The sequence below is a fragment of the Phyllobates terribilis genome, unplaced genomic scaffold (genome assembly GCF_046119375.1).
Source record: "Phyllobates terribilis strain yellow unplaced genomic scaffold, ASM4611937v1 Scaffold_2__4_contigs__length_985480577, whole genome shotgun sequence".
NCBI classification, from domain to species: domain Eukaryota; kingdom Metazoa; phylum Chordata; class Amphibia; order Anura; family Dendrobatidae; genus Phyllobates; species Phyllobates terribilis.
Window position 1 is genome coordinate 40,715,847 of NW_027362762.1, and position 27,025 is coordinate 40,742,871.

At 46.0% G+C, this 27,025-nt stretch overlaps 1 protein-coding gene across 1 annotated transcript; it reads left to right on the top strand.

The window, feature by feature from the left end:
• Nucleotides 1-8,542: 8,542 nt before the first annotated feature.
• Nucleotides 8,543-9,403, top strand: LOC141244181 (odorant receptor 131-2-like). The gene has a single exon (XM_073668993.1). The coding sequence runs from the start codon at nt 8,543-8,545 to the stop codon at nt 9,401-9,403; it is 861 nt and encodes a 286-aa protein (XP_073525094.1).
• The last annotated feature ends 17,622 nt before the right edge of the window (nt 9,404-27,025 follow it).

The window sequence follows — 27,025 nt, forward strand, 5'->3', positions numbered from 1 at the left end:
ACTCGGCAGCAGTCAGAGCTGCGTTCCACCTGCAGCGCCCTGTTTCCCTGCAAATTTCTGGGTGCAACATGAGGTCACTGAGAATCTGTCAGTGAGCTCATTCTGACCAGGAGTTTGTAACTCTTTTATCGTGTGCTTTATTTATTTTTTTATTTATTTTTTTTTAGCTTTTCTTAGCTGATTGATGACCACATCGATGTTCAACTCAGCTGAGAGGAGCTCCGAAAGAAAAGCAGGTAAAAGCGTTACAAACTCACTGACAGATTCCCAGATAACTCATTCTGCAGTCAGCAATGTGTAGTGACACATAAAAGCTAAATTTGACTGCAGCATGCAGAAGCATGGCAGGAATTGATAGTCCTCAGGGGAGGGCCAGAATACTTTGGGCAACCTTGGTTTATCTGCAGAAGCCGCAATGCTCCAGACTCCTCTTCTCTCACAGCGATGTGATGGGGCTGTCAGGTCTCCATCATTGTCTCTTTTCTGTGTCCCCCTGTGTAAGGCTCTCTCAGTCTGTAATGGACCTCATTTATCAAAACTGTCTGAAAAGAAAAACTGCCCATGGAAACCAATAAACTGCTAAAAGCTGTGCTGTGATTGGTTGCTATGGGCAGCAAAGTCAATTTTACCAAACCTTCTGAGCATGCAATCTAATGACACGTCCAGGGGGATAGGGACGACTCGGTACCCGGGCCTTTGCCTGGCCTTGGGGATGTCGCGGTGGTCGACTCCCGGGCCCGTACCCTGGGGTCAGCTTTTAAAAGGGGATTGTTTGTTAATTTTATGAAAGTTCGTGACGTCACCTGTGGTTTCTGGTGAGAAGCACCAGCGCTGCAGTAGTCCACTGAGGCCGTTGATATGGCAGCTCGATGGTATAGCCCCCCACAGGTGGAGCTGGGCCTCAGGGCAGCATACAGAGAGGGGGATGCAGGACAGGCGAGACCCAGCTGGGTCAGAGCAAGAACGGGGACGGACACGGTAGTCACTTCAGTACCTTTTACTGGTGGTAATTCAGGCACATCCCGGAGCACTGTAGGGTGAAGGGTGCATATCAGGATCCTCCCCAATGAGCTGGTGTAGGGCTTCCTGTTACTTGCCTCTGCGTAGTAAGTTTCTGACCTGCCTGAAGCTAGGCCTAACTTTATCTCTGTCCTGCACCGGCTGACGTTGTGGTAGGGCCTTCTCTTGGAGTTCACGCTCCCAGCTTACGGGGCCTATGTCTCCTGGCTCTGTTACGTATCAGCTCTCTGGTGTACCTGGGACCTGCAGTTCTCCAGGGATTCCGGTTATGCCTTACTGGGTCGTAGAGATCCCGGTAAGCTCGGACCCGGTGTCCGGTATATGTTTCGGGGTGAGCTGGGTAAGCTTCTCTGCCCCCACTGCTACTCACTTTCCACTCGCCTTCGGCCACACTCGGGCCCTCACTAGGCTACTCACACTAACGGCAGCTTGCCACTCTTCACCGCTCTTACAGGTGTCTGCACACTTTGGGCTCACTTACTTGAGCTACAACTGCGTCTGGACTGGGCTACACTGCAGGCTGACCTCTCTCAGACTTGACTCTTTGTAGACTCCAGACTAGACTGAGCTCGACTCTGTATTCAGATCTGTACTTGCTGAACTCTCCAGAGGAACTCCTGACTGCCTAGCTCCACCTTCCCTATTTATATTCCTAACGGGCTCCCTCTGCTGGTCTGAGGTGGAAGGTGGAGATGTGTGAATGTTTATGGGGGCCTCTTGTGGAGGATTCCATTAATGCACACTTCTAGGATCTGTGGTACCAAGCGCAGCTGGGCGCCACACTAAAATAGAGGGAAAGCATTGTAGTGCACGTAGTGTGCCACATCGTACCCTTACAATGCCCCCGCACACAGTATTATGCCCCCATAGTGCCCCTGCGCGCAGTATTATGCCCCCACAGTGCACCTGCGCACAGAATTATGCCCCCACAGTGCCCCTGTGCACAGCATTATGCCCACAAAGTGCCTCTGCGCACAGTATTATGCCCACAAAGTGCCTCTGCACACAGTATTATGCTCCCAAAGTGCCTCTGCGCACAGTATTATGCCCCCACAGTGTCCCACGCACAGTATTATGACCCCACAGTGCCCCCGCGCACAGAATTATGCCCCCACAGTGCCCCCGCACACAGTATTATGCCCCCACAGTGCCCCCGCGCACAGTATTATGCCCCCACAGTGCACCTGCGCACAGAATTATGCCCCCACAGTGCCCCTGTGCACAGCATTATGCCCACAAAGTGCCTCTGCACACAGTATTATGCCCCCAAAGTGCCTCTGCGCACAGCATTATGCCCCCCAAGTGCCTCTGCGCACAGTATTATGCCCCCACAGTGTCCCCACTCACAGTATTATGACCCCACAGTGCCCCCACGCACAGAATTATGCCCCTACAGTGCCCCCGCGCACAGTATTATGTCCCCACAGTGCCCCTGTGCACAGTATTATGCCCCCACAGTGCCCCCGCGCACAGAATTATGCCCCCAGAGTGCCCCTATGCACAGTATTATGCCCCCACAGTGCCCCACGCACAGTATTATGCCCCACAGTGCCCCTGCGCACAGAATTATGCCCCCACAGTGCCCCACGCACAGAATTATGCCCCCACAATGCCCCCGCCACAGTATTATGCTCCCACAGTGCCCCTGCGCACAGTATTATGCCCCACAGTGCCCCTGCGTACAGTATTATGCCTCCACAGTGCCCCTGCGCACAGTATTATGCCTCCACAGTGCCTCTGTGCACAATATTATGCCTCCACAGTGCCCCTGCTCACAGTATTATGTCCCTACAGTGCCCCTGCACACAATATTATGTCCCCACAGTGCCCCTGCTCACAGTATTATGCCCCCACAGATCCCCTCCGCACAGTCTTATGCCTCCAAAGTGTCTTTGCACACAGTATTATGCCCCCACTATGCCCCTGTACACATAGTGCCCACCACATATACTGATGTGTCCACAGTACCCTTCTCTCACCATTGCCCCCCACATACAGTAATGCCACCACAGATCCCCTCCTCACAGCATGATGCCCCCCTATTTCCTCTCTGCATATGACGCACCCCTGGGCCTCCTTGGTGTAGCGTTGCGCACGCGGGGACTACCCGGAGCCGGGCCTGTTGGGGGTAGTAGTCTCGTGGCGGAGACCCGGTCCGTGCCCAGGGAGTCAGACTAAGTGGCGGTATATTAGCAGTAGATGTAGGACGACTACGCCACCCGTTGAATGCAGCTATGGAGCTGCCGCTGCAGGGCAGACCGCTGAGGCCGGTGGTAAGATAGCGCAGCGTAGATGGTATAACCCCCAACGGGAGGGGTATGGCCTCAGGGCAGCCGACGTGGATGATGGGGGTAGCAGGAACCACTCAGAGACGATGCGGTGTAGTTCAGGGTCTTTACTGGTGACAAAGATAGACCCTCCCGGAGTACTGGCTAGCGGTCGGGGCCTGGTCAGTCCTTGAGCAGATGGGATCCCCCTTGGCCAGGCGGAGTTGTAGGCCTCCCCAACTAATCGTACTCTTCTGGCTACCTTGCTAGAGGCGGGTAAAAGTAGCCCACGTCCCTGAGTGTACCGTGTGGTGCTCACCCGTATGGCCGGTGACTCGGGGCCTTCTAGTGGCTTCCGCTCCACGACGGCGGTGCTGGTCCCACGCGTGTGACCGTGCCTTCGGGTTTCTTGGCCAGAGGACCTGAAATCCCCTGCCGGGCGGTTTCTGCTGCTGGGTCTGGGTTAATCCCCACAGCCTCGGACTCCGGGTCCAGTAGTAACTCTTCAATCAGGGCGAGCTCTTCAGCTGCCAGCCCCTGATTCCTTTTAGCCTGCTCCCACAGAGCTCCTGATCTTTCTTTCCTATGCTGCTTCTCTTCTTCTCAACTCTTCTCTTCTCACTAACCCTGCCTCAGCCCCAGCTTTATATAGGGGAAGTTCTTCCCCTCCCAGGACTGGGCAGGAGGTGTGGCATGCATAGGATTCCTGACCAAGAGACCTCCCACCTGCTCTCAGACATAACATTTGCTATTACTGTGGAGACCAGACCCCTGGGGTGCCACACATAGTATAATGCCTCCTCAGTGGACCCCTCATTTACTCATGTCCCCACAGAGCCCCTCCACAGATTATGATGCCTCCACTGTGCCCTCACATACGTAGATGTTACCACAAAACCCTTCTGCACAGTGTTCCTCCACAGTGTACCCCCACATACTCTGCACATACACTGAAGACTCCACAGTGCCCACCATATACACAAATACTTTCACAAAGCCCTCTGCACAGCATGGTGTCTGTCAAGGCGCCCATCACACCCCAAACTCAAACACCTTCGTGACACAATCGCTGCGTGCCAATGACTTACCCTAGCAACTGTGGGCTCATTAGTAGAGATGAGCGGTGTTCGACTAGAACTGTTCGCCAATCTCAAATTCGAGCTGTTTTGGGCGGTGTTAGAGTTGTTCGACGAACCCGAGCGATTTGCAAAAAATTCGACTGTTCGAGGTTATGTTCGATAACTGTTCGTGCACCAAAAGCGTGTCCTGCATGTCTGGCACTATTTAGAGCACCAATCATGCAGGGATTGTCTGCCACTCACTGTAATGCCACAGCTATGGTGGTTGTGGCATTACAGTGATTGCCCAAATCGATGGGAACAGTGCTCACAGTGAAACATGAAAAGCCGGCAATTCATCAGCGGCATACACCGGTACCCGACAATTTATAACAGAAAGAATAGAGCTTCACACATAGATTAGATAGAAACATGTCAGTCACATATATATGAAGTACAGGGACAGTGTGGCTTACTGTACTTGTCATTTAGTGTAAAGAATTTATTTAAAAAAATAATAGTGTTTTCATGCACCGTCTCTTTAAAAAAGCCGGCAGGCAATTCAGCATCTGTACCCGACAATTTAGAATAGAAGGAATAGAGAATCACACATAGATTAGATAGATAGAAACATGTCGGTCACATATATATGAAGTACAGTGACAGTGTTGCTTACTGTACTTGTCATTTAGTGTAAAGGATTTATTAAAAAAAATAATAGTGTTTTCATGCACCGTCTCTTTAAAAAAGCCGGCAGGCAATTCAGCATCTGTACCCGACAATTTAGAATAGAAGGAATAGAGAATCACACATAGATTAGATAGATAGAAACATGTCGGTCACATATATATGAAGTACAGTGACAGTGTTGCTTACTGTACTTGTCATTTAGTGTAAAGGATTTATTAAAAAAAATAATAGTGTTTTCATGCACCGTCTCTTTAAAAAAGCCGGCCGGCATTTCAGCAGCGGTACTCGACAATTTAGAATAGAAGGAATAGAGCATCACACATAGATTAGATAGATAGAAACATGTCAGTCACATATATATGAAGTACAGTGACAGTGTTGATTACTGTACTTGTCATTTAGTGTAAAGGATTTATTTAAAAAAAAATTGGCGTGGGGTTCCCCATAATTTTAGTCTCTAGCGGAGGTTAAGCAGACGGCTGGGGCAGATGTTTCAAGCCTGGAAAGGGGGTAATACCCACGGAGCTTCCCAGGCTACTAATATCAGCCCCCAGCGGAATACCTAGCCTTTACTAGCTATTAAAATGGGGGACCCCTCAAAAAAATGCCAGCTGACATCAAGCCCAGGTTAGTAATGGAGAGGCGTCTATAAGACACCCCCATTACTAACCCCATAGTCAAAGTTAAAAAAAAAACACAAACACCCAGAATAAAGTCCTTTAATTGAAATAAAGACACAATTCTTTATTGTTCTAAATTAAACCATACTTACCATCACGCCCATTCCAGCTGAAGCCAACGATCTCCTGCAATAAAAATAAAATAATAAACCAACCTCATCCTTACCTTTCCATGGTTCCCACCACGGCTTCAGCTCTGCTACATTCACATAACAGGCTGGATCGCAGCAGAACGCTGCCATCCAGCTTGTCATGCCGCACACACTGAGAAGCGCAGGCATGCTTGCGCTACTCAGTGTCTGGCTGTGACGGCATAAAGATGAGCCGAGTTCATGTCCAATGAACTCGGCTCACCTCAGGCATATCACTGACAGCGTGGGAAAATTCTCCTGCACTCAGCGCTTCAGCGTGAGAATTCTCCCACGCTGCCTGCGCTTCTCAGTGTCTGCGGGATGACAGGCTGGATGGCAGCGTTCTGCTGCGGTCCAGCCTGTCATCTCGATGTAGCAGAGCTGAAGCTGTCCTGGGAACCATGGAAAGGTAAGGATGATGTTGCTTTATTATTTTTCTTTTATTGCAGGAGATCGTTGGCTTCAGCTGGAATGGGCGTGATGGTAAGTATGGTTTAATTTAGAACAATAAAGAATTGCGTCTTTATTTCAATTAAAGGACTTTATTCTGGGTGTTTGTGTTTTTTTTTAACTTTGACTATTGGGTTAGTAATGGGGGTGTCTTATAGACGCCTCTCCATTACTAACCTGGGCTTGATGTCAGCTGGCATTATAAGCTGACATCAACCCCAGCCCTATTACCCCACTGCCACCGCTACAGGGCAGTGGGAAGAGCGAGGCTAAGTGCCAGAATTGGCGCATCCTATGGATGCACCATTTCTGGGGCGGCTGACGGCTCGTGTTTCTAGCCTGGGAGGGGGCCAATATTCATGGCACCCTTCCTGAGCTATTAATATCAGCCCCCAGCTGTCTGCCTAGCATTTGCTAGTTATTAAAATAGGGGGGACACCACGTCATTTTTTTGGGGTAGTCCCCCATTTTAATAGCTAGTAAAGGCTAGGTATTCAGCTGGGGGCAGATATTAGTAGCCTGGGAAGCTCCGTGGGTATTACCCCCTTCCCAGGCTTCAAACATCTGCCCCAGCCGTCTGCTTAACCTCCGCTAGAGACTAAAATTACGGGGAACCCCACGCCAATTTTTTTTTTTAATAAATCCTTTATTTTAACACTAAATGACAAGTACAGTAAGCAACACTGTCACTGTACTTCATATATATGTGACTGACATGTTTCTATCTATCTAATCTATGTGTGCTGCTCTATTCTTTCTGTTATAAATTGTCGGGTACCGCTGCTGAATTGCCGGCCGGCTTTTTTAAAGAGACGGTGCATGAAAACACTAATATTTTTTTTAATAAATCCTTTACACTAAATGACAAGTACAGTAACCAACACTGTCACTGTACTTCTTATATATGTGACTGACATGTTTCTATCTATCTAATCTATGTGTGATGCTCTATTCCTTCTTGTCTAAATTGTCGGGTACCGGTGTATGCCGCTGCTGAATTGCCGGCCGGCTTTTTTTAAAGAGAGCGTCTTCTGAGCAGTTTGTCAGCTTTTGGACACCTTTGAAGGAGTTTTCTATGTGTTTTTGTTTGCATGCCATTGGTTTTAACGGTGTTCGACGGTGTTCTAAGGTGTTCGACGAACAGTTCGACGAACAGTTCCTCGAACATCTCGGTGTTCGACGAACCGAACCCGAACAGTACGGGGGTGGCTCAACACTACTCATTAGACGTTTTAGTGTTTTTTAAAGTCTGAATCGGTGGCTGGGCTTCATAACAGATTGTTAATTTCAGTATATACTGCATTATTAAAATAATAATAACTCTAGAGGTGCTAAAAAATATGTAAACTCTAACTTAATTTTTTTTTTAATATTATACAAAAATAAACCAAAATGTTTAAATCACCCTCTTTTCCCAATCTGACAGAAAAAAATTTTGTATTTGGTACCGCCTCATTCATGATGTTCCGATCTATCAAAAGTGGGAAAAAAATAATGTTTTAAAAAATAGAAGAAGAAAATGAATTTCCATAAAGAAGAAAAACATCAAAAAGCCAGAATTGCTGTTTTTCGATCACCACATCTACTCTGCCAAAAATTGAAAAAAAAATTGCAATCAAAATGTCCAATATACCCCAAAATAGTACCAATAATAAAAACGACTGCTCGGTATGCAAAAAAGAAGCCCCTGTGCAGCTCCATCGATGGAAGAATGAAAAAGTTATGAGGCTCAGAAAATGACCACAGAAGCAAATTTATTTTCTTTTTTAAGTTTTGAATTTTTTTAAAGGCGTAAAATATAAAAAAAAAAAAGTATAAATTTGATTTCGTCATTAATCATTTTGAACTGTAGAATCATGATGTCAGGTAATTTTTATCGCACTGTGAACATCACAAAAATGCATGGTTACCTTACATTTACTGTAGAATATGCCTGTGCCTTGGGGGGGTTGGTTCTCGCTAACACCTCAGCCTGATCTCCTGGATCGATGGATTTCAGGCAAAAAGATTGTTTCACCTTCCATCTGAGTTGCCATACTGTTAAATGCATCCACCTTGCCTTGTGGCCAGAGGATCCTCTTTTCTTGTATTCCATTTCCTTATATTTTTGATATTTCAGCTAACATTTTCCTCTAAATTTCTATATTTTGTCTGATTTGTAGGACTCCCAAGACTCTTCTGCGATGGTGGTGAACTCCACGGTTTTGTACAATAATGTGACCCAGGTCCCTATCCTTTCGGCCAGAATGAATGAAATCTTGAGAACGCTCTTCTTCTTGGTAGCAATTTTCAGTTTTTGTATTTTCCTCTATTTTATGACTGTTTTGCTGATTGTCTACTTCACCACTCCTCATGTACGGGACAACGCCCGCTACATCCTCTTTATCCACATGCTCATTAACGATGCGCTGTACCTCATCTTGACGCTCTTCCTTTCATTTGCTTTTCAATTTAACGTGTACTGCCAAGTTCACATATGTTATTTCATTCTCACCATAGCAAGCATCACCTTTAAGATCACCCCATACAACTTGATGGCCATGGCTTTCGAGCGATACATTGCAATCTGTTTTCCCCTTAGACATACAATTTTATGTACTGCTCAACGGACTCATTTCGCCATCATGATTATGTGGTTTGTTGGTCTCCTTCCAGGTGTAGCAGATGTTGTTGTACTCAACAGTTTTGTTGAGAAAGGATTCTTCTCCCGGGATATCATATGTAGACAGGAAAGGCTCGTAGTCCAGAGTGTGCAGAACACCTTAAGATCCTCCACCTATATTGGTAGCTTAATTCTGGTAGCTCTTGGCATACTCTTCACCTACACCAAGGTTATGATGGTCGCTCGGAGAAGTGGTTCCAGTAAATCCTCTGCCTCCAAGGCTGGTAGAACACTTATACTTCACACAATTCAACTACTTTTATGCATGATGTCACTAACCGCCACAGTTACTGAGACCTATCGTGGAGATTACTTTCCGATCGTGGTCATGGGTAACTTTTTGCTTTTCATGTGTATTCCGAGACTCCTTGGCCCTCTTATTTATGGCATAAGGGATGAATTGTTCAGTAAATGCATCAAAAAGATTTATGCTATAAGCCTTTAACCCTCCAGTTCCTTCACATGTCAACTGTTGTTCATAGCTACGTGAATGTTGATGAAGTCATGACCATGGTCAACTTTTTAGTTTTCACTTGTTTTCCAAAGTTATTCAGCCCTCTTATCTAAGGTATATGGACAAAGTGTTCTGTAAGTGAATGAAAAGTATTCACCTATACTATCGGTTCCTTCATGCGTCATCCGAAGCCATGACCATGACAAAGTCACAAAGGTTTACATCTTGACTATGGCCAACTTTTTGTCTTTCAGTTGTTTTCCAAAGCTCTTCAGTTCTCTTATCTAAGGTATATGGAACAAAGGGTTCAGTAGGTGAATGAAAAAGGTTCACCATCAGTTCCTTCTCGTGTCAATCAAGACCATGACCTCATGGAAGTTGACAAAATCAAAAAAGTTTGCATCTTGACTTTGGCTAACTTTTCACTTTTCACGTTTTTTACATGGCTTTCCAGACATCTTAAATGGAACAAAGTGTTCAGTAAATGGGTGAAAACGATGTATTCTACAAAATTTTACCCTCAGTTTTTTCACGTGTCAACTGTGGCCATGACCACAAGTCACGAAGGTTGACATCAGAATTAAGTGTTACGACACCAACAATTTTTTTTATTGAATGGACCTTAATTTCTTTGATTTAATCTGCTACTATTCCCTGTGATCTTGCTAATAAAATACCTGAAACATTAAACAAGAGCGTAACTCATCACAACCAAGTCACTTTTTGGTGCCAAAGGCAAACCAAGTTACATGTCTCTCTCTACCATAAGGCCCCCTAGAGTGGCAACTACAGTTACCCTGTACTAGCCAAAGTGACTCCATGTTAGTCATAGTTTTTATATTATCATGCATGCCAACAACAGTGCTCAACAGTTTAAATGGGTGCCCATCTAAGAGTGCTAGTCACAGTAGAACCATGAGTCATACAAATGACCCATGTGAATAGCCAAACTCAGGGGGGTAAGGAAGGTCACAGAGAGTACCGAGCCCATGCGGGGAGGCTGCAGACCCCTGTGCCTCTTTCAGCTGGATGTGCACATTCAGATGAAATGTATTGCAACGAGAGACCCGCCAGCCCCTTGCACTACAATACACGCTGCCATCCAATCAGAGACTTGTAGCTTACGTCGGCGTGCCCATCACAAGTAGCGCATGGTAGTGATGTCATGTGTCACTCATGGCTGGCACGTTGTAGTTAGTTGCAGGCTATAGAAGAGGATGCTGCATGTGGGAGGAGAGGCAGGCAAGAAGAATTGTTAATTTTTTTTGATGTGTTGGAAAAGAGCTACAAAGCAGACATTATACCAGGACGGGGGACAGTAAATAAAGAAGGGGCCTAGGATTGGGGGCATTGTTATAGAATGGGGGATATTATACCAAGGAGGGGCCCATGTTCATGGACATAATACCAGGATGGGGAACATTGTTACCAGAAGGGGACATTACACCAGGAAGAAGCCCAGGTTGGTGAACATTATACCAGGATGGAAAACATTGGTACAGGAAGAGGCAAGGATGGGGGACATCATTTCTATAATTGGCCCAGTAAAGGGGACATTATACCAGGAAGGGGCCCAGGATGAAGAATATTATTACAGGATGGGGGCCAAGGCAGGGATTATTACTACAGAAAGGGTCAAGGACTGGGGACATTATTACAGAAAGGGGCCAGAATGGGGACATTGTTACATGGAGGGTGAACATGTATGCCTTTATAGGATCTGGAATGCTACAAAGGCTCATATATCTGATCAACATGGAGGTGGGGCCCAGGTCCAAATTTCAACGGGGCCCATCGTACTCTAGATATATCACTGACCAAACTGTTCCCCTCTTGAGTGCCAGCCACCAGTGTGCATACCCCAATGTCTAATGAGTGTCCCTTACTTTTCCCATAAGCATCAATTCCTGTGCCGCCATGAGTACAAACCACACCAGAAAAGAGAGAATGGGGCAGCCATCCAGTGATGACATCTTGTCCTCTATACAGAAGAGATTGACTATCTTTCCACATTTCTCCATATCATTGTCACCAGTGATACTGGAGTGATTGACTTAATCAAGTTGAAGGACAGAACTAAAATTCACTCCCTTATGTAAGTTTTTGGGCCCCAGTACAAAATCTGTAAAAGGCCGTCATAACTCATAGTGTGAAGACATGGGGTCTTCTGTAGGCAGAACACTACTCAGACAACATAGGGTGATGGTAAACAGTGTGGCAATAATTTATTGAACCGCCAGCAATCAATAACATATAGAACAGTCCCAGCAAATACACGAGATGGTGCAAGCTACAGAGTCTCACCCTTCCGCTGGCCTGCCGGGATTAGAGTCGTGAAATATGTGGCCAGGTGACCTGATTGTCCCAACCTGGATTCTTCAAATCATCTCTGAGAGTTCAGCAATGGTCAATGGAGCAGTTCTGTATCTTTCCAACCAGAGCTGTGGTCCCTCTCATCTTGTAGTATCTCTCTGAACAGACCCAGAGACCCCTTTTAGGCCATGGCCCTACTATCAGTATTTGGTCAGTATTTTTTCTGTGGGAGACAAAACCAGGAGTGGGTGATAAATGCAGAATTGGTGACTTATTTCTATTATACCTTTTCTCTGATTGTTCCTCACCTGGTTTTGGCTCCCACTGCTGAGAAAAAATACTGACCGAATACTGATAGTAGGGCCGTGGACTTATTGTTCATATTTGTCCGTTCAAGTCATCATTCACAGGTCAAGTGTCAGGAATCATGATCTTAGTTTACAATGCTCGAGTATCCACAGATCATCCCCTAATGTTGACTGGCAACCACCCTACAATAGTATTTAACTTATCTAGCAAGCATCCATTGTTCAACGACCCTGAGTCGCTGTATTACAAAACTGTCAGACAATACATTGTAGATAACAGCTATTCATCAATTACCAAATATCAACTCAAGTGATCAAAATTCAGGATTATTCAAAAATAATAAAAGCTGTGTCGTCACACATAGTTAGTGAGTCCAATCACATGGTATACAGACTTCCTTTTCAAGTGCCATGGAGCCCTTTATGAAAGGATGGCTCTCTTGTTTAGTTCCACCCCCTTTGCTACTGGTGGTGGTGCTACTGAGCAGGAGTATCCACCCCAGGGGAGCTGCAGCATTAGCAACCAATAAAAAAGGGAAATTTGTTACAAAGGTAATGGAAAGGTGATGGGAGTGGAAACAAACACTTCCCATGGAGCTCCTCTCTTCAATGTATGCCATTGGAATTAGTAATGAACACACTATATAACGTCTCTGGGGTCCAAAAGCAGAGGACACATTAAAAGGCTGCAGCAGTAATGTGACATCAACTGCACGTGGTCGCTGCAGCAGTCATGACATTGTAGACAGCACAAGATCACGAAGGTCAATGATTGGCTATATTAGCCATGTGCAGGAGATGTGGCAGAACCACTGCTTCCCTGTAAGTAATGACCTGCATGGAGCACTAGAGAAGCAGTGCTGGAAAGCCGTGGACATCCACAAGTAAGTAATATATATTTCCGGGGCAGAAACTAAGCCTACACGACATGCAGTAGGCAGTGATTGATGCTAACTCCAATTGCTGAGGTTAACCATTTAGATGGATGCTGCTGTCAACTATTTAGATGGACAATGCTGTCAACCACAGTGCCATTTCATTTTCTGTGATGTGTGCTAGCTTCAATTCAAATACCCATCTTGCCCCAGCAATGGGATTGCAGGGTGCCAATAGGTTACGGTAGCAGCCAGATGACCTACTGTAAGTCTCCATGGCAATCTTGGTACTCCTGTAGTAGACTTGTAGGAGACCATGGTTTTCATTATTAACTGCAATACTGTGATATTGCAATATATAGAGTAAGCAATCGTAGGTTCAAATTTCCTAAAGCAAGGATGTCAAACTCAAACACACAGAGGGCCAAAATGAAAAACTTTGATAAAGTCGCGGGCCAACCAGTATACAGCATTATGGGCCCCACATAGTCCTCCATACAGTATAATGGGCCCCACACAGTCCTCCATACACAATAATGGCCCCACATAGTCCTCCATACAGTATAATGGGCCCCACATAGTCCTCTATACAGTATTATGGGCCCACATAGTCCTCCATACAGAATAAGGGCCCCACATAGTCCTCCATACAGCATAATGGCACCACATAGTCCTCCATACAGAATAAGGGCCCCACATAGGGGTGGTGGTTCTGGTGTCGCGGGCCAAATATAATCACCCTGCGGGCCTGTTTGGCCCATGGGTTGGAGTTTGACGTGTATGATGAAAAGGAATTAAAACATTAAAAAAATGTTTTTAAAAATATTTTAAAAAAGGTTTAAAAATAAAGTAATTAAAAATGTACATATTTCACATCACAACATCCACAATTGTATAAATCATTCAAAATATAAAATTATTATCCTGTACAGTAATTCTAAAAAGCAAAAAAAAATCAAAACACCAATATTTCCATATTTTGATTGCAAAAAATGCAACAAAAAGGCAAAAATATTTCATTTACCCCCAAATGGTACCAATAAAATATACAGCTTACGGTGCAATAGCAAGTCCTAACACAGCTCCATCAACAGAAAAATAAAAAATCAGAAAATGACAACACAAGGCAAATTTTTTATTTTACAAAATTTCAGATTTTTTTTCACTACTAAAATATAAAAAAAAACTATACAAGTTTTGTAGCGCTGTAGTCATACTGACCTGGAGAATCCTGAGACAGGATACCGAGATTTACACTAAATACTGCAAAACTATGGCTTTTTAGTATACAGTGGGTACGGAAAGTATTCAGACCACTTTAAATTTTTCACTCTTTGTTTCATTGCAGCCATTTAGTAAATTCAAAAAAGTTCATTTTTTTCTCTTTGAAGTCCACTCTACACCCCATCTTGACTGAAAAAAAGCAGAAATGTAGAAATTTTTGCAAATTTATTAAAAAAGAAAAACTGAAATATCACATGGTCATAAGTATTCAGACCCTTTGCTCAGACACTCATATTTAAGTCACATGCTGTCCATTTCCTTGTGATCCTCCTTGAGATGGTTCTACTCCTTCATTGGAGTCCAGCTGTGTTTAATTAAGCTGATAGGACTTGATTTGGAAAGGCACACACCTGTCTACATAAGACCTCACAGCTCACAGTGCATGTCAGACCAAATGAGAATCATGAGCTCAAAGGAACTGCCCAAGGAGCTCAGAGACAGAATTGTGACAAGGCACAGATCTGGCCAAGGTTACAAAAGAATTTCTGCATTACTCAAGGTTCCTAAGAGCACAGTGGCCTCCATAATCCTTAAATGGAAGAAGTTTGGGACCACCAGAAGTCTTCCTAGTCCTGGCTGTCCAGCCAAACTGAGCAATCGTGGGAGAAGAGCCTTGGTGAGAGAGGTAAAGAAGAACCCCAAGATCACTGTGGCTGAGCTCCAGAGATGCAGTAGGGAGATGGGAGAAAGTTTCACAAAGTCAATTGTCACTGCAGCCCTCCACCAGTCAGGCCTTTATGGCAGAGTGGCCTGACGGAAGCCTCTCCTCAGTTCAAGACATATGAAAGCCTGCATAGAGTTTGCTTAAAAACACATGAAGGACTCCCAGACTATGAGAAATAAGATTCTCTGGTCTGATGAGATGAAGATAGAACTTTTTGGTGATAATTCTAAGCGGTATGTGTGGAAAACCAGGCACTGCTCATCACCTGCCCAATACAATCCCAACAGTGAAACATGGTGGTGGCAGTATCATGCTATGGGGGTGTTTTTCTGCTGCAGGGACAGGATGACTAGTGTTGAGCCACCCCCGTAGTGTTCGAGTTCGGTTCGGTTCGTCGAACACCCGTGTGTTCGCCGAACTGTTCGTCGAACTGTTCGTCGAACACCTTCGAACACCGTTAAAACCAATGGCAGGCAAACAAAAACACATAGAAACACATAGAAAACACCTTCAAAGGTGTCCAAAAGCTGACAAACTGCTCAGAAGACACAACTAACACATGGAAAAGTGACAAGTACATATAGTCATGCGAAAAGAAAAGAGGTGGAGGAGTAAAAGGAGGGGGAGACACAGATATAGGCATGTCATGCCCTTCTAAAATCCAAAAAGTGAGAAGCCGAGACGGCCAGTCCGCTCCTGCCCGTGCCACCTCCGTGTCGCCGGGTTTGTGCCAGAGCCGCGGTGAACCCTGACGGCCAGCCCCCCTCTCCCAATACTGGTGCCTGTCCGCTGGTGGGTCGAGAGAGCCCCCCTGTGGTGGAGGCAGCTCTAAGCTTTTTAATTTAAATTGTCCCTCTAATTTGAATGAATACACTTTAAATCCATTTACAAGGATCTATTGGAGGGCAAGTCTCATGCCAGCAGCCGCGTAATTCCAGCTCCAGTAGCGTCCACTAAAGCTGCTGCAGTTAAAAAGCTTTTATAAGGATCGAGCTCGGCTGTCCACCGCAAGGCATCCTAGTGCCAGTCCCAGCCCCTATGCCTTGGGGTGCCTCCTGATGCTCTTCACTAAGTATCCCGTGGTCCCGAAGCATTTCCTTTGAAAAAATTAAGTGTCCAAACTACAGGTGGTGTAGCTTGCTTAACAGCCGGGATAATCCGCTGACTAGCAGACACTGCTACTAGGCACAAAGTATTTCCTGGGCTAGATGCAGTTAAAAATTTGTAAGTAGATACTCTCGTTGGATGCTGAGAAAGCATTCCATAGAGTCTCCTGGCACGCCATATATGATTCTCTTAAAAAGCTTGGGGTAGGGGTCTAGGGGACCCTTTTATAGCCAAAATCACGGCCCTGTATCACAATACGTCACCTAGGCTGAAGATAAATGGAACTGTAGCACCGAGGGCTCGGTTGCTACAGACGTATTGCACCTCACCCAGAGGTGTGATATCTCACTCTCAGATAAGGATGGAGTGTGGATCAGGACCCGACACCTGCATGCATTACACCACATTGCCGTGGGGCAGGGCGACCAATATGCCCCTGAGATGGGCACGACAGTCCCTGTCCCTGGCTGGAGTGGGGGGAGGGAACACTGAGGAAGGGGAACCCTGCAGTGCAGGAGCAGGGAGGAAGCAGTTCCTGGGTGCATTGAGAAGGGAGTATAAAAGGTGGGCACCATCTTAGTTCAGTGCAGAGAAGTCTGAGCAGAAGTGGCAGGGAGCAGGGGCTCTGCATGAGCTCTGCTCCGGAGGCGGGCCTAGTAACAGAGGCCCAGGCCTGCAAGAGGGAGAAGGAAGGAAGAGGAGCGGAGAAGGCTCCAGGAACGAGGAATGAAGGGATCCCAGGGGTGCGGACGGGCGAGTCGCCACCGCACGCCCGAATCCACCTGCGTGGAGGGGTCAGGCCAAAGGGGGAGACCGGTCCCCGAACTAGTGGAGGCAGGAAACGACCCTCAGCTAGAAACCGGAGGCTCTGACATTTTATGTGGCGCAGCCCCTTGCTCCACCCGCTAGGAAGGCACCACATAGGGTCAGGGAAACTGGCGCCAAGTTTACCAAGAGGAGGCCCGAGGCAGCCGGACAGAAGTGTTGGTAAGAAAGGCCAGACAAAGGACACACAAAGGGGGTCCTGTGAAGCGCTCCAAAGTTATCTGGGAGTTGTCTGAGCCCCTCACCTGGTGAGCACAGTACGACGTGGGCAGCCGTTACCTGCAGACGTGGTCTGGATAATAAGAACTGTGAGTAAAGGCCCTGAACTGCATCACTGACTCCGTGTCGTTACTGCTGCTGCCCTGCACCATCACCCCCATCCTCCGCATACACTGCCCTGAGGCTATACTCCTCCCGTGGGGAGTTATGCTACGCTCTGCTGCACCCACAACACCAGCCTTAGCGGTCTGCCCTGTAGCGGCGGTTCACTCTGACCGCAATCCACGGGTGGCGTAGTCGGACATTTAAACATCAAAACCACATAAATAGTTCCGCCACTGGTTTGACCGCCCTGAGCCACGGAACCGGATCGCCGCCACGAAGACTACAACCACCAGCATCCACCAAAAAGGGTCCGGCTCCGGGTGTCCCAAGGCCCAGGGGGTGCGTCAGAACATTTTCATCACCTTTCACAATCACCAATGGGACAAGGCAGGGATGTCCTCTGTCCCCTCTCTTATACATCCTAGTGACGGAGCACCTGCTCTCATCAATTCGCCATAACCCCAATATTAGGTGGATTGAGGTGGGAGGCACCGAGTACAAGTGCTCTCTATTTGCTGATGATGTCCTAGTATATATCACTCAATCACATATATCCATCCATGCTGTTATGGCTGAAATAGATCACTTTGTTACATGGTAAAATTTTAAAATCAATGCAGCGAAGTCTGAGGCCCTCGATGTCTCCCTCCCCAAATCCATATAGGATTCCATCCAGTCCAACTATCCCTTTGCCTGGCCCTCACAGGGTATCAAATACTTAGGAATTCCTATTCATAGAGACCTCTCCCATCTATGTTATCTTAATTTTGGGCCCTTTATTGAACAATTCCATACAGACCACGGTTGGCAAGTTGGAACTGTGAGATTCACTACGTGCACCACTGGTATTTTGTGGAAAAGCACATGTAAGATTCTGCAACAGTCTCTGCTGATACTCCTGCATGCGTGCATCCCTTTCTATGGCAGGAATAATTTCTGCAAATTTACTTTTGTACCGGGGATCTAACAGTGTGGCAACCCAGTAGTCAGGATTATTTCTAATTCTCACAATTCGAGGGTCATGTTGCAGGTAGTGCAGCAAGAAGGCACTCATGTGTGTTGCGCATCCAGGAGCACCAAGTCCCTGTTGTGTTGGTGGCGAGGTAACAATCATGCTTCCTTCCTCTGTCCTCTCCCCCCAACCTCGCACAACAGAAATGTGATCAAGGTCTCCCTCATCTGATGAGTCTTCCATCAGTTCGTCCTCCACTTCTTCCTGGGCTCCTGCACCTTCCTCACTAGTTTGGCTGCTACCATGCGCCCTGGTAAAATCATCTCCCCCACCCTCACATGCCTGCCGCCTTGGTGCTGCCGACCGTCTGGACCTTGCAGATGTTAGCCCTTCCGCATACAACTCCTCCTCCTCTACTTCCTCCACCTCCTCTTGTGCCACCACCTGACTCCGAATTCTGTTTAACATGTGCTCCAGCATGTAAATCACCGGAATAGTCATGCTGATAATGGCATCGTCAGCACTAAACATCTTCGTCGCCATTTCAAAACTGTGCAGAAGGGTGCATAGGTCCCTGATCTGAGACCACTCCTCCAGCGTGATTTGCCCCACCTCTGAATCTCGTTGGCCCAGGCTATACGTCAGAACGTATTGCACCAGGGCTTGTCGGTGCTGCCACAGTCGCTGCAACATGTGCAGAGTTGAATTCCACCGGGTAGGCACATCGCATTTTAGCCGGTGAAGTGGCAGGCCCAACGACTTCTGTAGAGATGTAAGTCGCTGAGCTGCGGGATGCGAACGGCGGAAGTGAGCACACAGCGACCGTGCCCTCTGCAGAAGGCCATCTAGTCTGGGATAGTGGGCTAAAAATTGCTGGACAACCAGGTTCAACACGTGAGCCATACAAGGCACGTGTGTGACATTGCCCCGGCGAAGGGCCGCACCCAGGTTTGCAGCATTGTCGCACACGGCCTTCCCTGGTTTCAGGTCCAGTGGAGACAACCATTCATGAAATTGGTTCTCCAGAGCTGACCACAACTCCTCAGCTGTGTGACTCACATTTCCCAGACATTTCAATGTAAAAACCGCCTGATGACGTTGAGCCCTACTGCCAGCATAGTAAGGAGGTGTGCAGGATCCCTTCTGCGCAGTTAGAAAGCTTGTGGCATGACCAGACAGGCTTTGGGTGCAGGTGGAAGACCGAGAGGAGGTTGAGGAGGCAGAAGCAGTGGAGGAAAAATTACATAAAGAGGATTGACGCACAACTCGTGGGGACGGCAAGACTTGGACAGCAGCCCCTTGTCCTGCTGTCACCATAGTTACCCAGTGCCCAGTCAGCGACATGTAACGCCCCTATCCATGCCTACTCGTCCAAGTGTCTGTGGTGAAATGCACCCTGTCACACACAGAGTTTCTCAAAGAAGCGGTGATGTTGTGTGCGACATGCTGGTGGAGCGCAGGCACACCTTTCTTTGAGAAGTAGTGCCGACTGGGCATCTGGTACTGGGGCACTGCGACGGACATAAGGTCTCGAAAATCCTCTGTGTCCACCAGGCGGAAAGGCAGCATTTCTGTAGCCAAGAGCTTGCAGATGGTGAGATTCAACCTCTTAGCTTTCTCATGGCTAGGAGGAAATGGTCTTTTACTTGTCCACATCTGAGGGACCGAGGGCTGCCTATTGTGCTTAGACGGGGTTGATAAGGGTGTCCCCGGAAAACTGCCGGTCTGTGAGGAAGATGCAGGCGGACATGTTAGGTTGCCTTGATCCAAAGGTGGTGCTATCGATGTCGGACAGCGCTCAAGACCAGCTGGTGTTACCACCTCCAAAGAAAATGATGACCTGCCAATCACGCTGGCTGTTGCGGGTAAAGAGGTGGCAGGTCTGCGCCCCAAAACAGGTGTGACTGCTGTCCCCCCAGTCACAGAGGATGAAGAGGCCGCGGATGCACAAGATATGGCAGACGGTGGTTGGCCCGGCCGGCTAGACCGCATTGTAGCACACTGAGCTTCCCACTGCAACTTATGCTTCATGTCCATGTGCCGGTTCATGCATGAAGTACTCAAACTATGTATTTTTTGGCCTCTACTTAGCTTTTGCTGACAAATGTTACAGATAACACGAGTTGGGTCATCTTTATCGATCTGAAAAAATGCCCAGGCTATGCAAGGCTTAGCACCCATGCGACCTGAAGAGCCACCACGACTTGTGGTGAGAGGCAGAGTTGTGTTTGAGGATGCAGTTGTTGACGTGCTTCCAGTACTACGTCTCTGTCCAGGAAGGCGCAACCTGACCTCGTCGTCACTAGCATCTTCCTCCACCTCCTCTGCTGACCTCATCTCTTGGCTGACTGTGGGTTGACAGTAAGTGGGATCTCCGACCTCATCATCATCACCCTGTGCGTTATCACACCCGTCGTCCTCAGAGCCAACCTGTTCCTGCCCTGACAAAAAACTAAAGTTGTTGCTCCAATCAGGTATTTGAGTCTTATCATCGTCTTCCTCATTGTCTCCACCAACAGGAGTTACAGTTTGGGAATGAGGGTCTACATTATGGTCAGAACCTTCTGCGTCTGGTCCTGGATCCGACTCATAAAGATTCTGGGCATCAGTGCAGATCATTTCCTCGTCTGGATTCACAGAAGCGCTGGAGTCGACCTCTGATTCCCAGGCTATAGTATGAGTAAACAGCTCTGCAGACTCAACCATCTGTTCTACCTCATACTCAGACGGGCAGCTGGAGATTTGGGAGCTGTGAGGAAGCAAGTGCGATTTGGGTGACACCTTTGAGGACTGGAGTATTTGTGATGTTGAAGTTGATGTGGAGGAGAGCCCACTTAAAGGAGCACTTGATATCCGTTGAAGCACCTGCTGTTTTTGTGCCTCATCTGGAATTTGTAGCGATTGGCGTGGCCGTAAGAAAGGGATCTTATCACATTGTCCGCTAAAAGAAGTAGACATTTTAGTTTGGCTGGAAGATGGTCTTTCTTCTGCACCTACCCCACGGACACAACCTTTTTTCCCCTTCCCAACACGCCTATTCCCCTTTCCACCAGCAGCAGGCCTTTTTCCACTCATTTTGGTGGTTAACTAATTCACAACTCTGGAGTTGTTTGCACAAAAAAACAATGGATGGTAACCGAGCAGAGCTGAGTGGCCAAACTGTGGTATTAGGCCAAAACTATTGGCTGGGTTAGATGCAGAAAAAAATTATTTTTAATTTGCAACCTGATGGAGGTCAGTATAGATGGACTAATAGACCAAGTCCCACACACCGCTAGAAGCCCAAATATTTTTTCAGAGCTAGATGCAGAAAATTTTTTTATTCAGTTTGCAACCTGATGGAGGTCAGTATAGATTGACTAATAGACCAAGTCCCACACACTGCTAGAAGCCCAAATATTTTTTCAGAGCTAGATGCAGAAAAAAATTATTTTTAATTTGCAACCTGATGGAGGTCAGTATAGATGGACTAATAGACCAAGTCCCACACACCGCTAGAAGCCCAAATATTTTTTCAGAGCTAGATGCAGAAAATTTTTTTATTCAATTTGCAACCTGATGGAGGTCAGTATAGATGGACTAATAGACCAAGTCCCACACACTGCTAGAAGCCCAAATATTTTTTCAGAGCTAGATGCAGAAAAAAATTATTTTTAATTTGCAACCTGATGGAGGTCAGTATAGATGGACTAATAGACCAAGTCCCACACACTGCTAGAAGCCCAAATATTTTTTCAGAGCTAGATGCAGAAAAAAATTATTTTTAATTTGCAACCTGTTGGAGGTCAGTATAGATGGACTAATAGAACAAGTCCCACACGCTGCTAGAAGCCCAAATATTTTTTCAGAGCTAAATGAAGAAAAAAATTATTTTTAATTTGCAACCTGATGGAGGTCAGTATAGATTGACTAATAGACCAAGTCCCACACACCGCTAGAAGCCCAAATATTTTTTCAGAGCTAGATGCAGAAAATTTTTTTATTCAATTTGCAACCTGATGGAGGTCAGTATAGATGGACTAATAGACCAAGTCCCACACACTGCTAGAAGCCCAAATATTTTTTCAGAGCTAGATGCAGAAAAAAAATATTTTTAATTTGCAACCTGATGGAGGTCAGTATAGATGGACTAATAGACCAAGTCCCACACACTGCTAGAAGCCCAAATATTTTTTCAGAGCTAGATGCAGAAAAAAATTATTTTTAATTTGCAACCTGATGGAGGTCAGTATAGATGGACTAATAGACCAAGTCCCACACACCGCTAGAAGCCCAAATATTTTTTCAGAGCTAGATGCAGAAAATTTTTTTATTCAATTTGCAACCTGATGGAGGTCAGTATAGATGGACTAATAGACCAAGTCCCACACACTGCTAGAAGCCCAAATATTTTTTCAGAGCTAGATGCAGAAAAAAATTATTTTTAATTTGCAACCTGATGGAGGTCAGTATAGATGGACTAATAGACCAAGTCCCACACACTGCTAGAAGCCCAAATATTTTTTCAGAGCTAGATGCAGAAAAAAAATATTTTTAATTTGCAACCTGATGGAGGTCAGTATAGATGGACTAATAGACCAAGTCCCACACACCGCTAGAAGCCCAAATATTTTTTCAGAGCTAGATGCAGAAAATTTTTTTATTCAATTTGCAACCTGATGGAGGTCAGTATAGATGGACTAATAGACCAAGTCCCACACACTGCTAGAAGCCCAAATATTTTTTCAGAGCTAGATGCAGAAAAAAATTATTTTTAATTTGCAACCTGATGGAGGTCAGTATAGATGGACTAATAGACCAAGTCCCACACACTGCTAGAAGCCCAAATATTTTTTCAGAGCTAGATGCAGAAAAAAATTATTTTTAATTTGCAACCTGTTGGAGGTCAGTATAGATGGACTAATAGAACAAGTCCCACACGCTGCTAGAAGCCCAAATATTTTTTCAGAGCTAAATGAAGAAAAAAATTATTTTTAATTTGCAACCTGATGGAGGTCAGTATAGATGGACTAATAGAACAAGTCCCACACGCTGCTAGAAGCCCAAATATTTTTTCAGAGCTAAATGAAGAAAAAAATTATTTTTAATTTGCAACCTGATGGAGGTCAGTATAGATGGACTAATAGACCAAGTCCCACACACTGCTAGAAGCCCAAATATTTTTTCAGAGCTAGATGCAGAAAAAAATTATATTCAGTTTGCAACCTGATGGAGGTCAGTATAGATGGACTAATAGAATGATGCTATGCCCAAAAGATTTTACTTCACTAGGTGCAGTAAAAAAATTGGTATTCTATACACAGGTGGTATATCTTGCAACACAGATAGGCTACTCCACTGACTAACACACTCTGCAATAGGCCAAAAAGGATTAGCTTTGCTAGATTCAGCCAAATGCTGTGAAAAAAACTTGCACAGCACTGGCACAGACCTGCCTGGCAAAAACTGATAGGAACTGATGTAACCTAGTCCTGAAAAGGACTGCAATTACAATTAGTCTTTACTCCCACAATCTATCTATTTAAGAGCACAGACCTGCCTGATAAAAGTCGTAGGAAATGCTGTAACCTAGTCCTTAAAAGGACTGCAATCACAACTATTCCCTACTCCCAAGCTATCTGTATATTTGTGCGAAAATTGGCTTGAAATTAACAAGGTATAGCGCACACAGCAACAGCGGTGCCGTCTAACACGCAGCTGCAGCAGTGAGAAAATGGTGGCGACGGGGAAAATGGCTTGGTCTTATAGGGCAAGGACATGTGACATACACTGCCAATCACACATGCCCTTGCTTGTGTGAAAAAAAGCACTTCGCTCCGTGTGTGCGCTGCTGATAGGCTGACAGATTGCACCTCCCCACTGCAAATGCGGGAAAGAGAAAAAAAAATGGAGATCTTCATTGTTCCTGCAGAGATCCATCCCCTGCCCCTCCCCCCGCCCCGCTGTACACTCAAACTGCGTATTAACATTAATTTTCATCATTACTGAGAAAAAATCCAGTTATGATTTTGGTGCACGAACAGTTATCGAACATAACCTCGAACAGCCGAATTTTTCTCAAATTGTTCGTGTTCGCCGACCGGCTCGAACACCGCCCAAAACAGCTCGAATTTGAGATTGGCGAACAGTTCGAGTAGAACAACGCTCATCTCTAAGGATGACTGGTTGCAATTGAAGGAAACATGAATGCGGCCAAGTACAGAGATTTCCTGGATGAAAATCTCTTCCAGAGTGCTCTGGACCTCAGACTTGGTTGAAGGTTCCCCTTCCAACAAGACGACCCTAAGCACACAGCTAAAATAACAAAGGAGTGGCTTCAGAACAGCTCTGTGACCATTCTTGACTGGCCCAGCCAGAGCCCTGACCTAAACCCAATTGAGCATCTCTGGAGAGACCTGAAAATGGCTGTCCACCAACGTTCACCATCCAACCTGACGGAACTGGAGAGGATCTGAAAGGAAGAATGGCAGAGGATCCCCAAATCCAGGTGTGAAAAACTTGTTGCATCATTCCCAAGAAGACTCATGGCTCTACTAGTTCAAAAGGGGGCTTCTACTCAATACTGAGCAAAGGGTCTGAATACTTATGACCATGTGATATTTCAGTTTTTCTTTTTTAATAAATTTGCAAATATTTCTACATTTCTGCTTTTTTCCAGTCACGATGGGGTGCAGAGTGTACTTTAATGAGAAAAAAAATTATTTTTTTTAGAATTTACCAAATGGCTGCAATGAAACAAAGAGTGAAAAATGTAAAGGGGTCTGAATACTTTCCATACCCACTGTATAGTAGAGACTATCTCAGGTTCAAGTCTCCTAAGGAGACTAACAAATAAAGTTAAAAATAAAAAAAAGTAAAAAAAAAATTAAAATAAAATTAAAAAAACTTGAAAAAGTTTAAATGGCTGCTCTTCCCACCAATGAAAATAAAGAAATAAAAAGAAAAAATAATACCCATATTTTGTATCAACGAGTTCATAAAATTCTGAGCTATCAAAATATTAAATTAATTAACCCGATTGGTAAATGCTGTAAAAAGAAAAAAAACAAAATGCCTAAAATGTGATTTTTTTGGTTACTTCTCTCTCAAAAAATGCAACAAAAAAAGATCAAAATGTTATATATAGCCAAAAATGGTGTAAAAAAGCCATCAGCTCGTCACACAAAAATGAAGCCCTCAATGAGGTCAATCAATGGAAAAACAAAAATCATACGGGTCACAGAAAATGGTGATTCAAACCGCAAATTATTTTTTATATTTACTTTGTGTCGCCACTGTTGTGGCCTTTTTACTATCTTGTATTTAATAAAGCTATACTGGTTTTATGCCTATATAAACTCTGTTTCTCCTGTTATATTCATATTCAATATTGAGTAGGCTTGTGGCCATTAGAAGCTATGTATTTTCTAGTTGTCTTCCCGCCACGACTCTAAAAGATGAAGGCCGTTCTGTGTATATTCATAGAAATATATGTAGCTGTCATACTCAGTTCAGGAAACCCCAATGTCAGTCTGTACATTGCGGTCAGATCTCGGATTGATTTGCATGGACATCTTAATGTGCCCTAAATGTGGACTTTGGCATGGACCTGCTCCAAAAACCAGGTCAAAATCAGATCAAAAACTCTGTGTGAACATACCCTCAATGTAGCAGCTGCTAAACATGTGCTCAACTGCTTCATTCAATATCTATAAGTGCTAAAGAAAACAGGTACACTGGTACCACCAACACATGGGACGGAGCAGAAGGAAGCAAGCTTCTTACTGGGACCATGTGAAGATCTCAATCTCCAGGAACCATTCAGGACAGGGCTTGGCACAGCCTTTTGCAACCAAACAATTGGTGACTGAGGCTGCAGGGCAGAAACTTACTATGAGATGGTGGACAACGAGCAACTGATACCATCTACTAGACAACTGCAACCAATGTAGGACCATGACCTGCAGAAGAGAGGTTGGCTCAGGTCAACAGATCCAGGAAACAATCAGCATTGCTGCTTGTGTGCAGTCCAGTCATGAGGAGCACAGGCTACTGCTTTTGTGGCTGTAGCATCGGCGTCTTTGCCTCCTGCTGGGCAGAGATGCAGTTCCCCTTACTGCCGCGGTCCTGGTCCAGAGTCTTCCTGCTCCCCTGCCACTGCTGTGGCGTGCGCTGCGCGCAGCTTCCCGGGCACTCTGCTTAGGGCGCGCGTGCGCTCCCTCCCACTTAAAGGGGCCATGCGTGCCGTCCTAAAGAGTCCCCGGCCAATGGCTGGAGGACTTCCCCTTTATAAGGCACCTCCTCCAAAATGGAGGTGCCTGTGCAAGGTTGTTGTTTGTGTGCTAATGACTCGCCCCCTGGGCCGTGGGGCACTCGGATCCGGGCAATAGGGAACGATGGGAGTAGTAGTGGCAACCCGGTTCCGTGGCTCAGGGTGGTCAGGCCAGTGGTAGTCCGTTATATTGATTATGTCCGACTACGCCACCCGTGGATTTGCGGTTATTAGGAACCGCCGCTGCATGCAGACCGCTGGGGCTGATGAGATGTGCAGCTATGGTAGTGTGACTCCCCACGGGAAGAGTGCGGCCCCAGGGCAGTATAGTGGATGGTGGGAGTGATGGTAGTGAGAGTCCCAGTGATGATAGTGCTGGAGGTTCAAGGAGCACACAGACAACAGGTTGCAGTCCAGGGTCTTTACTTGAACAGGTAAACTGACCCACAAACAGTCCCAGCTAGGAGGGGACCTGGATGTCTGAGAGCAACGGGGAAATTGGCCCTGGTCAGGGTGAGGGTGTAGGACTACCGTGCTTTCTGCGCTCCTTCTGACTATCTCCTCCTGATAGGATAACAGCCCACGTTTCCGAGCTTCCGTGCTTTCTCGCCTGTATGGCCTGCGACGGGGGTTCCTTTCTGCTCCCAGCCTTGTACGGCTTTACTGGTCCCTTCGGTTGTGGCAGGGCCTCCAGGCTTCTTAGGCCAAGG

Excerpts from the sequence above, each read along its gene's own strand:
- LOC141244181 (XM_073668993.1), top strand. The coding sequence starts at position 8,543 with ATGAATGAAATCTTGAGAACGCTCTTCTTCTTGGTAGCAATTTTCAGT.